The sequence below is a fragment of the Prionailurus viverrinus genome, chromosome E1 (assembly GCF_022837055.1).
Source record: "Prionailurus viverrinus isolate Anna chromosome E1, UM_Priviv_1.0, whole genome shotgun sequence".
NCBI lineage: Eukaryota > Metazoa > Chordata > Mammalia > Carnivora > Felidae > Prionailurus > Prionailurus viverrinus.
The window spans coordinates 51,424,596-51,441,357 of NC_062574.1; the positions used below are offsets into that span (position 1 = coordinate 51,424,596).

Consider the following 16,762-nt stretch of genomic DNA (forward strand, 5'->3'; position numbering starts at 1 on the left):
CACGTGGCCTCACTGTTCTGGCACCTTCCATGTGGCCTCACTGTCCTGGCACCTTCCTCACGGGCTCACTGTCCTGGCACCTTCCACGTGGCCTCTCTGTTCTGGCACCTTCCACGTGGCCTCACTGTCCTGGCCTCACTGTCCTGCCACCTTCCACGTGGCCTCACTGTCCTGGCACCTTCCATGTGGCTCACTGTTCTGGCACCTTCCTCACGGGCTCACTGTTCTGGCGCCTCCCATGTGGCCACATAAGCGCCCGGAGCTAACTTGCTTTCTCCCTTCTTGGGTGAGTAGTGTTTTCCTCCGCTGGCTGTGGCAGCTGCCACGTACAAGCACCTGTTCTCAGTGGATTGTTTGCGTTTTCCACGAACGTTTCATTTGCCACATAAGGAGCCACGGTCTCTGCCTTTAAGCTGAAAAAGAAATTTCAGGCGCAGGAGGGATTGGTGTCTTCGTCAGCCTGGGCGATGTGATGTGAACACATAAGCTGGGGCCTTGGCTGTCTTGCCCAGACTGTTTGCCACTCTATCGGTCAAGGACGCAGTCTGGAGGGGCCGTTCAGGATGCACTAAGGGGGCGGGCTGCCATGGATGCCACGTCAGCCACGTGACCCAGCTCTGTAAGCAGCGGTCTTAAGAAGTTCACAGCTGCCTGCTGGGTGACGTGTGTTGTCTTTCCCCTCGAACACCCAGGGCGAGGTTCATCCTCCTGGCTGGACCCTGACGTGGGCCGGCCAGACAGCAGCATCTGGGCGCAGGGGACACTCACTGTCTTCGGGGCCGCAAGCCAGGGCCCCGATCCAGCAGAGTGGCACAGGTTCCTACAGCAGGCAGGAGAGGAGACCCTATGTGCCCCAGCTGTGGGACTTCCCACCCGGCGAGCCTCGAGAGGGACTCCTCTCTGGGGGATGCCTTCAGTCCTGCTCCCCCGTGCCCAGCCTTGTGCGGTGACGCGAGCCCTACTCTGACCATGTTGGCCGCCATAGGCCTTGCCGTGGGAAACGAACATGTGTGGTCCAGGGGGACAGCATCAAGTGGTTTATGTCTCAATACCCACATGTCCCAACTGGTCTCGCTCCCCACCCAGAGCCGCTTGGCACAGTCGGGTGCCAGGTCTCCGGCAGCCCCTGCCGCAGAGGCCCTGGGGGATTGCTGACCTCATAGCGCTGGCCTGTGCGAGAGCGACAGACTCTGCGGCCCAAGCCACCACGGCCGGCCTCGGGGGGGGACACAGTCCCCTGAGTGCAGATTCAGTCGCCCCCCCTAATACGGGTTCCCTGGGCCCTGGCCCCACATTCAGGGTCCCTACCACCAGGACGCAGGGTGAGGCCAGCAGAAGAACGTTCTCAGCAGCCAGACCGCTGCCTTCTGTCTCCTTTTGAATCCTCTCGAGCCTGCAAAGAGACGTGTCGGGTATGTGACTAACTGTTCCTTCTATTTCCTTCCCGCCTTTGTCCCCAAACGCCCTGAAGACCACAGACGATGCAGATGACGCTGCTGGACACAGAAGCTTCGTCTCAGCCACGACGCAGACGGGCTTCTGCGACTGGAGTGCCCGGTACTTTGCCCAGCCCGTCATGAAGGTAGTGTGCACATCCCCCGGGTGCAAAGTGGGCCTCCCGTCGGTGTCCTCGAGCAGAGCCCTGCCCTCGGCTTCCTCCTGCCCCTTCTTCCTTCCCCGAGAACCCCGGCCCCTGGCCTGGGCCGTCTGAGCCCTCTGCTCCGAGCCGACGGCGTACCCCAACTGGTCACCCACCGGGGCTCCTGCCGGCCCAGCCACTGACCCTTTGGGGCTCCTGTCTCATCACGTTTGCGGCTGCTCAAGGGCGACCCCATACTGCCGTCACAGTAGCTGGTGTGAACGGTTGAAGCAGTGAAAGGAACAGACGTCACTCACCTTCCCGTCTTGTCAAAAGAAGCCAGACCCGCCTCCCCTCCGAGCTACCAGGCTGTCTGCACTGCTTTGTCCCACTCAGTGGCCTTCTGAGGCCGTCCTCCGGAGGACTGTCTGAGGCCTGGGCTCTGGGTGGCCGCACCGAGAAGCAGGCTCTTTTGGAGACCTGCCCACTGGGCTAATTCTAGTGTGTTCTGGCTGGTTGCGGGAGATGCGTCCGGTCACTGCAGATTCGAGCCACACGTCCAGGGGACAGCATGGGACAGGCGACACTTTCTCCCGGGCCTCTTTCCCTGGGAACGCCACAGGGCCTTGTGCGTAGACTTTCCCGTGAAGCACATTCTCAGGAAACCTTCTTCCCTCATACAGACCATTGAAAATCGCAGCTTATTCTTAATTGTACGTCAGGCTCCACATCGAGGTAATTTCCATGAGTGGTTGGACCCTGTATTACAACTTTTCCTGCTTTCCCTTTTCCCCATGATGATACTGATTTTTGTCAGCAAAAGCACAAAGGAGTCATTTGTCTGTACCCGAGGCAGATGACAAAGTTGTCGTTTATTGAGCCCCTTTGCTGAAAAGAGAGAGATCTCTCTTCGTTTTTCAACTGAACCCGACTCCCAGAAAGCAGTTTGGTAGTAAGCATCAGAAGCCTTGAGCAGCCATTCCCTTCGACCTGGTAATTAATTCGTTTACTACGATATCAACTCAGAGAAATAATCGGAGTCACGGACGATCCTGTATTTACGGTAGCAAAACCTGGGATCCAGCCGAACGCCCAACATAGGCCTAAGGGCTTAGCAATTATGGAATACTTGATACAACGTTTATCGTTATTAAGAAATTGAGCTTTAAAATTAGTATCTTAAGTGCTCATGCTAAAACTTTTAAAAAGGAAAAAAAAGGACATAAACGGGCTACGCGGTGGTCCTCATTGGCAACACCACACGGACATCTGTGCACAGAAAACAGCCTGAAACAGCCGGCCCGACAGCGGGTCTCGGGCGACGTGGCGATGAGGCCCCAGTTTGTTTTATCCGTTTCTGTCTGTCCCCTGCTCTTTCCACACTAAGCACGAGCGTCTTTACAGTCAGGAGAGAAGTATGAAAGCAGCAAACGCAAGGGACGGCTGAGGCCCGTGCTCACCCTCGGGGCTCCCGGGCGCGACCCTCGGCCAGCCCGCGAGCGCCTTCCCGCCGCTGGGCCCCTCGTGGAGAAAGGAGCCAGCGAGCCAGCGCTGGAATTTGCCCCAGGACACGGGGGCCGCTGCTGTGGGTGGCGCACTATCCTTTGAACCAGGGTACCTCTGCTTGGAGGTGACACGGGGCTTTGCTCGGTATCAGTTGAAGTCCGGTCTGGAAAGCCCCCCGCTCCAGGCGAGCGCGCCGAGCAGGTCGGAGCCCTGGCCGGGCTGCCTCTTGCTGAAGTGGCAGTTGCTCGGTGTGGTGATGAACGGCTTTTCTTTTCTTTTTTTTAAAGTTTATTCTGAGAGAGTGCGTGTGTGCGCGCGCCGGGGAGGAGCAGAGAGAGAGGGAAAGAGAGAATCCCAAGCAGCCTCCACTGTCAACACAAAGCCCGATGTGGGGCTTGAACCACAAACTATGAGATTGTGACCTAAGCTGAGATGAAGAGTCAGACGCTTAACCGACTGAGCCACCCAGATGCCCCAGCGAGTGGCTTTTTTTTAATGTCTGAGAACTGCCTGTTCGGCCGTCCACGTTGCCGGCAGGAAAAAGGGGCACCGGCGCCCCAGGCTCCTTTCTCTTAGACGAGCTCGGTCCTCCCAGGGTCCGGTTTCCTGTCCTTGGCACAGGTACTTAGGCAGCTCCCTGAGCCCAGGCCTGGGGTTTTATCCTGTGTGACCACGTGCACCCCCAAAGCCAGCACCCTCCCCTTTTCCCGTGCAGCAGCAGCAGACCCCCTGCCCTCGTGTCCTCTCTGTGCACCTGGAAGGGTGTGGCGTGCTGCCAGCAGGGGGCAGGGCCTGATGCGTCCGCACCCAGAGCACCGACGCCGCAGTGGGCTGGGGAAGGAGGGTCCTCCGAGGTGCCACTCTTGCTCTCCGCGCTGAGCCCACGGGGGGCAGCCAGGAAACCGTTGAATAAGCGAGCGCCGTCTCCCTCTGACAAGCTCCCACAGGCTGTAGCCTGAGTGGCGGGCTCCGGGCGTCACGTCCCTGCAGTGATGGGTTTTGCCCGTGGCTCCTGATGGCGGCTGAGACGTCAGGGAGAGGGAGGATGTGACTGATTTTTCTCTGACGTTAATTAGAGACCCTTTCTAGACTTGAGAAGAGAATGTGTTTTATCTCGTTGTAATTTTTTAACAATTGTTTTCCTCCTTTCTCCAGCTTCTATTCACGAAGGCGTTCTTTTATTCATTTAATTCGTCATCTAATGACGCGTGTGCAATAAAACGTGTTAGGAACTTTTTTTATTCGCCTGCTTCACACATAAACTAAGAATAGCTCAAAGCTGGGATCATACCCCAGAAAGGTCAGAGCCCTAACCCTCCTCAAAGGTCAGGATAAGAAACTGAGATGCTCACCGGATAAGTGAACTGACCCCAGGATCACGGTGCACGACCACAGTGCAGCCCGTGCCCGGGGGACCTGCTTCCCCACAACGTGGCTGTGAGGACAGATTTGCTGGCTTTTTGTCGATTTACAGTCTTGCTTTTTACAGGTCTGTGTGGCCAAAGAGAACTGTATTCCGGAGCTCTCTCAGCCCCCTCTCTTGCCCCTGCTGGTTTACAGAGTTCACATCTGCTTCAGAAAGAATGTTAAAAACAGTCCGTCAGGTGCTTAAAAAAAACAAAAGATATATCGAAATCTGTTCTAGTTACAAAAGTAATACGGTTTTTTCTTTCTGGTTCACAAAGTTGAGAGTGATTTTCCCGGAAGTAGGCTTTCCAGAGCACGGGGAAGAAGGAAGTCTGAGCCACTGTTGGTGGTGAAATGCGGGCTTGGTCTAGAGCAGTTCGGCAATAGCTTATCAAAATGGGAAGGGGCTACACCCTAGAAACCGACGATCCCACTCTGAGAAATAGACCCTAAAACCCCTGCTCTACGTGTGCATTTGTGATGATACGTGTCCAGAGCTGCCCGTTAACGTTATTTCTGAACACGTAAAGTTGAAAGCCAAAAACGTATTCTTAATTAGGGGGAGTGTGAGTTAATGACACGTCCACCCAATAGAGCCCTTCGCGGCCCCCACAGGGAGTGAGCCCCGTCTGCCCGAGGACACGTGTGGATATCCTTGATGGCACAGGCCACATAATCCCATGGTCCCACGTGCTTGCACAAGTGCCGTGCTGTCCAGGTGTGCACGCGGGCGGGGGGGGGGGGGGAGCCCGCAGGTTACGTGTCAGGCTGTTCATGCCGTCACTAGTGTCACTCCTAGAGGGTGGGGTTGAAGTCGGGGAGAGGGACTGTCCTTCCTCCAGTGTGCACTTGTAGATTGTGTGGACTTTGTAGAAAACCCAATTATCAGCATGGTAACTTAGAACAGATTAAACTGTAGTGTTTATTTACAAAAAGATCCTGGAAAGAATCAATCAGATTGTTTTAAGGCATCACGTGCACAGTGAACGTTGGCTAGAGCTAAGAGAAGGTTTACTCGGGGCGGAGGGCACGGGTGCGGCACTGACCCACACGCAGGATGAGGATGGGGTGCAAGCGTCTCTGGGCTGGTCACAGAACGCGCTCTGCACTGCGTTAAACCTGCACGTCAACGGAGCTGTTGTTTGAAGTGCACTAAGCTATTGTTTTAACTCAGAAAATGAAAAGGTAAAATAAAAGTGAAACCACCCAGGATTCTCTCCCCGCCCACCCCACACGCACTGCCACTGCGCTCACGCCACGGGCACAGCTTTGTTTCCTGCTTTTTCACTTACGCAGTTATAAACGTTGGACGTGTTCGCGTGTCTCCAAATGTTCCACAAAAATGGCTTCTGCTTTTTCCTTTCTTGTACATAAACCTCCAGGCTGACATAGCCCAAGAACCAGACTCGGTCACACCGTCAGATTATTGCCCACAGTTTAGTTTGCTGTGAGATTTAACTACGTCAGGAGGTCAGGCGGTGCCGTACTGTGTCCCATTCCTAAAACGTATGCCTTGGCTCTTTGTGGAACGTTCAGCTGGAAAACAAACAGACGTGTTGATTCCCCTCCAGGAACACGAGGATGGGAGGAGCGTTGGCTTTGTGATGGAAGTGTGTGGGCAGCAGGGAGGCTCAACCAGCACTCCACGTTTCCACGTGGCCACGCCGGGAGGACTGCGTGCCCCCGCTCGCCGCCCTTCTGCCCGTCTTCTGACGTGCTGGCCTGGTGCCGGCGCCCTCGTGCCTTGTAAATCACTGCTGAATTGTAAACCGTCGGGGGCCGAGGGATCGTGGATTGTCAGCTGTGTTCTCTCTAAAACATTCTTTAAACTAAACAGTGTTGAAAGATTAACGAAGGCCTGCGTAAACGGGAAGATATCCTGTGTTCACGGGTCACAGGACTTAATACGGCAGGGCCCCAGAGAGACCCAGAGTCCACGTGATGCCGGTGAGAATCCCAGTTGCCTTTTTTGTGTGTGAAACTGACAAGCCGAGACTAAAATTCAGATGGAAATGCAAGAGACCTATTCTGGGTCCAGGGCTGTCCAGGGCAAACTAAAGATGCTGTCCAGGGCAAACAAAAAAAACAACTCGTGCTCCCCGATCGCAAACCTTGCTGCGTGATTGCAGGGATGGAGACAGCGTGGCACCGACTTAAGGAGAGACGTGCAGACCGGTTTTGAATGAGAGAGTCCGGAGGTACCTCCGACATCAAGACTTTACACCCACAGACCCAACAACTTGGAGGAAATGCACACATTCTTTGAAAGACACGAACTACCAAAACTCACCCCATACGAAGTAGAGAACCCAGATAGTCCCACATCTGTTCAGGGAAATGAGTTTGAAGCTAAAACTGTCCAACAAAGAGAAGATAGCTCCAGAACCAGCAGAGTTTCACTGGAAAATTCTACCAGAATAATACCAGTCCTCCGCAGTCTGTTACAGGAAACAAAAGGAGTGAACACTTCCCAGTTCGTTTTAGGAAGGCGGCATCACTCTGATCCCAAAACCAAAGACTTCACAAGAATAAAAAACCAGAAACCAGTGTCCTCCATGAACATGGCCTCAAAACCTTCAACGTAATATTAACAAATCCAACTTGGCAAACCTTAAAAGGGGCAACACACCAACTGGGCAACTGACCGAGTGGATTACATCTCAAGAATGCAAAGTCGAATCCACAGTTTTAATTAATCATGAAATTGAATGCAATTGAATGTATCAGTCGACTCAAGAAAAGCTACCTGTTCATCCCAATAGTTGCAGAAAAAGGATTTGACAGAATTCAGCAAATAATCGTCATAAAACTCTCCACAAACCAGGACCAGAAGTAAACTTCCTCACCCTCATGCAGGGCACCTACAAAACCCACGGCTCCCTTTCTCACCAGGGAGAGACTGGATGTCTTGTCTCTAAAACCAGGACCAAGGTAAGGGTGTCTGATCTCCCGGCTCCTTTTCAACAACCTCCCAGAGGCCCTAGGTGTCCAGAAAGGCAAGCAAAGGTGGAAAGTGAAATAAAACTGCTCACACGGAATCATTGTGTGCGTAGAAAATCCTAAACAACCTGCATGATGTTGCCAGAACACGTGAGATAAGGTCGCTGAATACCCAACGTTACACAAAAACTGATTGTATTTCTATACTAACCACTGGAAATTGGAATTAAGCCGCTTAACCCCCAAAACATGAGCTGTAATTAAATTAGCTATATATTTTTTTAATACAAGCAAGACTCAAATGCTGAAAAATACAAAACACGATGAAAGAAATTTTAGAAGGCCTAACCCACTGAAGGTGTGCTTCTGGGCCAGGTGTCAGGTGTCCCTAACCTGGCATATGGGCCGATGCCATCTCATTCAACATCCCAACAGGTTTTGTTTTAATCAGCAAGCCGATTCTAAAATTTATGGGGCGACGCAAAGAAACTTAACCGAAGAAATGTAGGCAGAAGGCGAAGTTGGAGGACTCACACTGATTTCAAGAGTCCCCCTGAGGGCGGGAGGGGAATGGCGGCGGGGGGGGGGGGGGGGCGGTGGGGGACCAGTGGGGCCGAACGGGGTCCAGAGGCGGAGCCACGGTGCATGCCACCGATTTCCCACAAAGCTGCAGGACGGCTCATTTCAGTGGACGGAGGATGGTCTTTCCAGCAAGCGGAACCACAGTGGCTGGACATCCATTTGCCCACGAGACGAACGTCACTCCATGCCCCACACCTTATTCAGAAACTAACTCAAGGAGCCTCTTCTTGCCCTACTGTGAATCCCGCAGCCACGAAACTTCTAGAAGCCCCTTCTGGCCTGTTGGACGATGGTTCTTTGAGAAGTCACGAAACCCAGAAGAAAAATGGTATATGGAGTTTCATGTTGACTGCTTTTTGCGTATCACCGTTGACATGACAACACAAGCCACAGACTGGAGAAAAATATCATAAAACTCCTAATAAAAGCCTTTTATCCCACGTACATAAAGAACTCCCAAAATCCCACATGGAAGGACGCAACACCATTAAAACTAACGGGCAAAAGGTTTGCACAGACCCTTTACCGAAAAGGCGTGCACACAGCAAAGGAGCCCTGAGAAGGTGTGACACAGGGAGGCGGGGGTCGCCGGGGCCGCGAGCCGCCGCAGGAGGCAGCAGCTCGCTTCCGTACGACGGCCGACATTTTAGATCGCTCAGTCCCGAGCACTGGCAGAGGAAGCAGAGCAGCCCAGACCCTCGCCCCTCGCGGTGCCAGGCGCCCTGGAAACGTGTGGCCGTTTCCTTCGCGACTGAGCCTATACTTACCACGCATCCCGGCAACCCTGCTGGACGTTCCCCAGGAGAAGTGACAAAAGCTACATGTGCACGTTTACGGCGGCTTTATTCACGATCGCCGGAAACCGGACGGAACCCAGACGTTTCACCCGGTGGAGAAACAGTGCTGGGACGAATACCGGTCCCCTGAGAAAAGTCGCCCCGATAAACCGATATACACACGACACGAGGAGTCAGGTGCGGCTCGCTCAGCGAGGGAAGCCAGACACGCAGGAAGTGGGTGGGGCCGGGCCTGGGGCCGGGGGAGGCCGACCGCACGGGGGCACGGGGCAGGGCCAGGTCCGTTCCCCACCAGGCGGTGGGCTTGTGACCAAGCCCCCGAGAGGGGGAGCGTCCTGGAGGGGGACCCCGCCTCCATCAACCTGATGCTTCGCAGGACCCGTGGTCGCGGGGCGAAGGTGCCCGTGTCTGGGCCTCCGTGCACGCAGGACACCCTCCCCTCCCCTCCCCTCCCCTCCCCTCCCCTCAGAGCTTCTCCCGTCAGGGCCACAGGGCGTGAGCACAGAGCCGGCCCGGCCAGGTCAGGAGCAGCCGTCACTAGCGCACCTGCCGCCGGCATCCGCCACCTCTCTCCGCCAGAGTGACGTCCTCGTTTGTGGCGGGGGAAGGGGGGAGGGGTGGCTTCTCACACAACAGGAAAAGTCACAGCGAGTGTCGAGGTGAAAACAGGCCCCGACTCTGTTGTGTCGTCAGAACAGGCCTCATTTCTGGGTGGAAACGGAGCTCGGGGTCTGAGCACTTGGCGCGGAGTTAACGAGCCTTCCCCAAGGGCCGTCTCCCCTTTTGCCTTTGGGGGACCCTCTGACCCTCGCCCTTGGTTGCCCCGGGGACAGGCCAGGCCTGAGGCCCCAGCCCCCGCGTCTCCGGGAGGCTGAAGGGCGGGAATGGGTGCTGGGACCGAGGGGTCACGGCCGCAGTCGCACAGCATTGCCCCGCACCCGCCCCGCACCTGTGGTTCTCCGTCCCGCTGGCTCGTCCTGGTGGCTCTGGGCAGACCGTCCCCAGGTGGATGCCAGCGGCGTTCGCAGAGCCGTGTGTGGCCCAGCTCTGACCGTCTCCTTGGATGAGCACACCTGGGGGGGGAGGGGCACCTCCATCGACGGGCCTGCCAGGGGCCCCGCACGTCCACGCGCCTTCCTTCCTGTCCTTGCAGCCGCCGTCTTGTGTCCTTTGGAGCCCCAGGTCCGTCCCTGGGCCCGGTCCCTGCCTGCGCAAGGGGGCACCTGGGCCCTGGGGCACGTGCGTCCAGGAACCCAGTGCCCGTCCTGCCCTCCTGCTCGGAGCGCCTCTCCCTCTTCCTGTGATGTGTTCCCACGGAAACCGGATTCCATCAAAGGGCGATATCCTCACCCCGCCCACGCTTTCAGTGTTTTCCTGGTTGGCGTTACTGACCACTTGCCGTGTCTTTTGGAACAAGCTCTGGGTTGTCACAAAGTGAAACCAACTGTCACCAACCCGTGATCTACCCCGTCTACCCCCCGGGTTATTTCCAAACCACTAAACAAACGTTCTGTGGAGGCAGCTGACACCATTTCTTCTTGTCGCCTCCACGTGTGGATGTCTGTTGTGGCTGTTGCTGTCTTGTTCGGTGTGGGGTTGCGATTCTGCAGAAAAAAAGAAGGGGCAGAGCAAGGAAACAGCTCGCAGCAGGGACCCGCGGGCTCCAGCAGTGAGGCCGGGGAGGGCGGGTGGGTGTTTCTGTTCTGTGATCAGAACACGGAGCATCCAGCGTGGACACGTGAAACGTGCCGTGGTCTGGGCTCTTGTCCGTGTAGACGCGTGCTGTTTCTTAGCCATGCTGGCGCCTAAGAACGCGCCTGCGGCCACCGTCCCTGCTCCCCGCCCCGTGCTTTTCCCAGCAGAGAAAACGATCTTTACATCCGAGCGTGGGCTGTCTGGTACCGTGTGGTGTTACCGCACCAACCACGGGCAGCTTAAGGTAGGCCCGGCTTCTCGGCTCAGCCGAGACCAGGTAGGGTTTTCTCTTGTGTGATTAATCTCTTCTGTATTTTGGCACTCGACGACCCTGGGTGTTCAAGCAGGGACCCAGGGCCAATCCAGTTTACTTGATGACACGCGAGGATTAAGGAAATCCACGTTTATTAAAAAGCCACCTTAAATCCCGGCTTCCTCTTGGCGGGGGGCGGGCCTCTTGCGGACGCTGGTTTTACACAACCGTCCGTGCACCGGCACACGACTGCGCACACACGGGCCACGAAGCAGGAAGGACCCCTGCCCGAGGAACAGAGAACAGGGCGGTTTGTGGGGCACGCACGTATTTCGGGGGAACTGAGCTCAGTCTCTGACACCGTGGCTCGGTGGGGAGGGTACGGGGTTCTTGGGAGCCGTTTGAAGCTGACCGGGTCCACAGTCCGGCCGTTTCCTGATGCTTCACCCTGTGCTCAGTCAGCTCAGGCCGCACAGCCGCCCCCCCCCCCCACCAGGGCCCCTCTGTTGCTGTCATAAGCCCCTTTCTGGTCAAGTGCGACGCCCCAGTTCTCTGGCACAAGAGGAGGGATAAGGCAGAAGTCCCTGGGCACGGCCCACCTCTTTCTGATTTTGCCTTTTCAGTGTGTGCGGCGTCGGCCTCCGGCCCCCGGCCCCCTCGGCTCAGGCCGGATCCTGCCAACTCCTTGTCCCTGAAGCTCTGCCTGCTTTGGCAGAGGCTGCCCCGCTGCCCCATGTCAGGGGCTCCTAGGAGCAGGATGGCACATGGCCTCAGGGGTTGAGGCGTCCCCTGAGTCTGTGCCGCTCCCTGCCCTCCCCAGGGGGCCCTCTCATCCTCTAGACCCAGCGGCCTGCGGAGCGGGCAGCTCCCCCTCCGGGCAGAGGCCAGGCACTCCTGTCTGCCACCCTCTCGTGCCAGCCAGCTGGGCCGGGGCGCCCTGGCCAGGCTGCAGAACCCAGTTTCCTCGTTCGGGAACAGGGTCCTTTCTTTCTGGTCATGACCTCGGAGACACTGCAGGTTTGGGTCCAGAGCCACAGTAAAGTGAGTCCACGCACGTTTTGGTTCCCCAGAGCGCGTAAGTCACTGCCCTACGCTGCAGTCCGCCGGGCGTGCGAGAGCACCGTGTCTGAGGAAACCGCGTAGAGACCTGAATTCAAAAATACTTCAGGGATGCCCGAGTGGCTCAGTGAACTCGGTTCATGATCTCGCGGTTCGCGAGTTCGAGCCCCACATCAGGCTTTGTACTGACGGCTCAGAGCCTCACTGGGATTCTCTCTCTTCCTCTCTCTCTGCCCCTTCCCTACTCACATGCGTGCTCACTTGCTCTCTCTCTCTCTCTCTCTCTCTCTCTATCTGTCTCTTTCTCTCAAAAATAAATAAAAACCAGCGCCTGGGTGGCTCAGTTGAACATCTGACTTCGGTTCAGGTCATGATCTCACAATTGGTGAGCTCGAGCCCCATATCAGGCTCTGTGCTGACAGCTCACAGCCCACTTCTGATCCTCTGTCTCCCTCTGTCTGCCCCTCCCCTGCTCATGCGCGCCCGCATGCTCTCAAAAATAAAAACACATTAAAAATGATGCTAATAAATAAACAGATAAAAACATTTAAGACAATACCTCACTACTAAAACATGCTGACCGTCACCTGGGCCGTCAGAGGCATCAGTGCCGACCACAGATCACCGTAACAAACGTACCAGTGATGAAAAGCGTGAGGTACCGTGAAAGTCGCCGAGATGTGCCGAGACCCGGGAGGTGAGCAGAGGCAGCTGGAAGGCGTGCTGGCCACGGGGTGGCCGCGAACCTCCCGTCTGTGAGCCACACGGGGTCCATGAGGCGCAAACAGGATGCCCGTGACTTACTCGCGAACCTCACTTGGTGTTATTATCGTTCAAGATCCCGGAGGAACACGACCTGGAGAGTCAGATCCGCAAGGAACGCGAGTGGCGATTTCTCCGCAACACCCACGTCAGGCAGCAGGCGCGGCAGCTCATCCAGAAGGGTAAGCCGCCCGCCTCCCGAGGGGGGCGCCTCCGAGGGCCCGTGGCGGGGCTGGCGGGGTGCAGGCCCTCCTCCGGGCTGGCCCCCAGGAGCCCCCAGAGCGCTCGGCCACTCTCTCCCAAGAGAAGCCCCCGCCGGCCTCTCGCGCGAGCGAGCCTTGTGCGCCCTGCCACTCCCAGGGCAGAAGGAGCCCCGAGCTGTGTCTGGGGCACAGGCCACACGCGAGGCGCTGCTTGTGCCCAGCTGGCCCCTCCTGTCCCGGAATAATCCCACTGTCAACCGGCGCTGTATCTGAGTCCCACTTTACTGACCCTTTTACCAGACTTGCTGAGAGAGGCCCCGTTTGCGGGCCCCCAGCCTCACCGGTGCCGGACGGGCAGCCTCCCTCCCCTCCCCCACCCCACCCCCTCCCTCCCGCTCTCCCAGCCCCGCGGCTTCGGGGGCACAGAGAGCTGGGGTGCACCTCCATCTTCTACTGCGAAGCCAGCGTGGCCCCAGTCACTGGGCCGGCCAGGCCGACCAGCTGCCCAGGCTCCGCACAGAGCGGGACGTCGCGGGCTGTCAGCCCTTCTGTTGACAGACTGATCCCACCTTGCCTTTCTGTCCTGTAAAATGGTGGTGGTTGCCAAGAGTCACTCTTTACAGCCGGGGGTGGGGCCCACGAGACAGGCTGTCCCCGCAGACACGCTTGGCTGGGCCTCCCGAGGCCGGCCCACTCCGTGTCCCTGAGCACACGCAGCCGCTCCAGAAGCCACTGTGGCGTGCGGCCGCCTCGGTGTGCAGTGCTCTCCATAAAACGCCTTGGGGGCATAGTCGCCTCATAAGGCTGCCTCCGTGAGGGGCTGGCGGTGGCTGGATGTAAAGCAGCCTGGTGTTCAGGCCTCGGCGTCTGCTGGCCCGGCAGTCACCACTCGGACGTGTGCAGCCAGGCCGGCCCACGCCCCACGGCTTTCTTCCCGAGGACAGAACAGCCACCAGCGCGTCGGCACTCTGGGAATTACAGCATCGGAGGCTGTTTTCTCGAAGGTCTGCGGTCCTGCAGGGGCCCCGTTCTACAGGACAGTGGACTCCCTGGACCCCGCGTCTGCCCCCCGCAGTTAGGCATCGGAAGGCAGACTGGCCCCGATGGGGAAGCCACACACAGGGCCAGGGACTCTGGAGAAAGAGCTGGGCTTTCCTGACGAACACAAAAGACTGTCTTTGTAACCCGGGTCGGGGTCTCCCGGTCTTTGTTCGGAAGAGGAGGCCTCCTTGTTAGACACAGCTGAGGGGGGCTCCCGGACGCAGTCGCCAGGCACATCAGCCCCTGAGAGGTCCGTGCGGTGGACCCGGCCACCAGAGACAGGGACACGGGCGACCCCACTCGCGTGCCCGCACAGAGGCCGCCGCCAGTGGAAAGTGCCCCTTCTGAGAGGCGGCTGTGCCCCCCTGAGAGAGGGGGGTGCCTGCAGCTTAATGAGGTGGTTCCCCCGACGCCTGTGCCCGGCCTCCCCCGGTGACCTCGGCCGGCAGGACCGGTGTCGTCACAAACGCACAATGCACCCTGACCCGGGAGTCGGTGTTCCCGGTGTCTCCCGGCCACCCGCGGTCGGGGCCCCTGCGGGTAACACTGCTGCCACAGACAGAGCCCCTGGGACCTTCGGGTGTGTGTCCCTTCGCCCCGTCCTTGTCACCGGCTGGTTTTCCGTGTTTGCCGCTATAACGGGGGGGGGGGGGGCGGGGGGGGCGGGGGGGAGAGACGGGGGGCAGGGTGAAGCCGGCACTAATGGCCCCCCCGGGTTTCCCAGGGGCCAGGCCGGTGCCCGACGACGCTGCAGGGACCCCACGTCCCTGGCTGCGCTGAGTTGGCCTCGTATTAGTCACCAAAATCCCACCTAACCCTGTCCTGACCTCTTGTCCTTTTAGCCTCTTTTTACTGTTTTCCGGAGACTCCTTCAAAGCCCCTTCCTGACGGCTTCTTTCCTGGTTCTGGTTCTGGGGGCCCGGTGCAGACATCCTTGCTCACCTCCCTGTCGTCTGTGGTGATCTGTCCCTCAACCGGGTCGTTCCGTAGGGACCACCCCCCTGAGAGGCCACCAAGACCGTGGCCCGTGTGCCCGATGCTTCGACCTGGAACGGAGTTACAAACGGTGGCCTTCCTGCTTTCTTCGAAAACCACCAACTTGCACATCTCTGAGCACGGCGTCCTTGCACGCAGGAACTGACGGGCACCGACTGCAAACTCGTGCTGGGGGGACCCTGCGGTCAGGGAGCCAGGCCCTCGTCCGACCCCTGCTTGCCCTGTGTGTCCCTTGTGCCTCCCCAGGTCCCCAGACAGGAGGCGCCACGACCCCCGGGTTCTGCACGTCGAGGCCCATCGCTGTGTGTCTCTTTGGGCAGGTATCGCAAGACTGGACGACCAGATATTCCTGAACAGGAACCCCGGTGTCCCCTCCGTGGTCAAGTTCCACCCCTTTACGCCGTGTGTGGCCGTGGCTGATAAAGACAGCATCTGGTACGCAGGGCACAGGCGGTCGTGTGTCTCAGCCGGTAACGGCCAGCCCCCCGGTGACGGTGCCGTGTTCCCGGCGCGGGAGCCGCGAGCCCTCTGGGGTGCTGTGGGCGGCGAGGCTCGAGAACACGGGGGGAGAGAGAGGCGCGCGGGCTGGCGGGAGCCTCTCGTGCCGGCACCAGGGCACACGTGGGCTCCTCAGAGCCACAGCGTGACGGGGACGCACAAGGGGTTCGCTCTCGGTACCGCCTGTGGAGACGCGTGATCGCAAGACGCCAGCCCCGATTTACTCTGAGTGCTGCACTTGAGTCGCAGAGAACGTATGCACTTCGTGGGGGGCGAGGTCAGGGTGTTGTTCCCTCTGTTTTTCCCCTTTTCTTTATTGTGGTAAAATACACACAGCACAGTTCAGCATCCTAACCGGGTTTAAGTGCCCAGTTCAGGGCCACCAAGCGCGTTCACACAGCGCGGCCACTGCCGCCGTCCGCCTCCAGAACTCTTTCCGTCTCGAAAATCTGAAACTCCGCCCCCGTTAGACTCTAACTCCCCCTCCCACTCCCCCCGGCGCCCACCGTCCCGCTGTCTGTCTCTGGATTTGAGACCCCGGGGACCTCACCTGTCCCGGGTCTGGTCCTTCCACTGAGCCCTGTGCCCTGGGGCTGTCCACACTATGACAGGTGTCAGAGCGTCCCTCCTTGTCCAGGCCGGGCAATACCCGGTGTGTGGCTGAGCCAGCTTTATCCCCCATCCAGCAAGGGACGCTCAGGTCATTTCCCGAGTTTTGGGTTTTTTTTTTTTTTCAATATGTCCTTAAGGGCAGGTTCTCTTTTTCATTTCTTAAAAATATGTTTACTTTCAACACAGCTTGGAGGAGGACAAAACCGTAAGATTAAGTCCACCTTGATGGTTTGTTGGGTTTAATTTTGTTATGAAAGGAAGCGACAAAGTAAATAACAAGGGAGACAGGTACCTTTCGATGCCTGTCCTGGAACAGCTTATATCTGACACCAAAGGAGCTGAATTTGACCTCAGATTCTAAATGACTGCGAGCCACCCGTACGTTTATGTTTTTAAGAGTTCCTGTAAAGTAGAAGCAGAATGTTAAAGACTCTGTAGACAGTCGTGTGCTCCTAATAATTAAGGCTCTAACAGCAATAGGCACTGTTGTTCCGATGTTCTGTGTCTACGGGCACACGGCCAAGTCCTCTGTGTCGACTTGTGTCCATCCCATTGTCACGGCTTCTTTCCCCCATTGGCGGTCGTGAACAGGGGTGGGCAGACCTCTCGGTGGACGGCCAGCAGAGGGACCCCAGGCCCCGGGGCGCCCCCATGCCCACCCCGAGCCAGCCCCCGGCAGCCGTGCGCTAGGGCTGCTTGTCCACACCCTGCCAGAGCTTGAGGCTCTCGTGGCTTTGGTCGTGGCCACCCTGGCAGGTGGGGGGCGATCGCCCTGTGCATTTTGTTTGCGTCTCCCTGACGACTAACCTTCTTCCTCTCTCCTTCCCCGCAG

At 57.8% G+C, this 16,762-nt stretch overlaps 1 protein-coding gene across 5 annotated transcripts in view; it reads left to right on the forward strand.

Annotated features, from left to right (window-relative positions):
- Positions 1–16,762, forward strand: part of RPTOR (regulatory associated protein of MTOR complex 1) — a 335,785-nt gene that overhangs the window by 300,337 nt on the left and 18,686 nt on the right. For all 5 annotated transcript variants that reach the window (XM_047834016.1, XM_047834017.1, XM_047834018.1 and 2 more), the window contains 3 exons: positions 1,472–1,582; positions 12,657–12,762; positions 15,141–15,255. In XM_047834016.1, the coding sequence (XP_047689972.1) occupies positions 1,472–1,582; positions 12,657–12,762; positions 15,141–15,255 (332 nt within the window). The remainder of the gene's footprint in view (positions 1–1,471; positions 1,583–12,656; positions 12,763–15,140; positions 15,256–16,762) is intronic.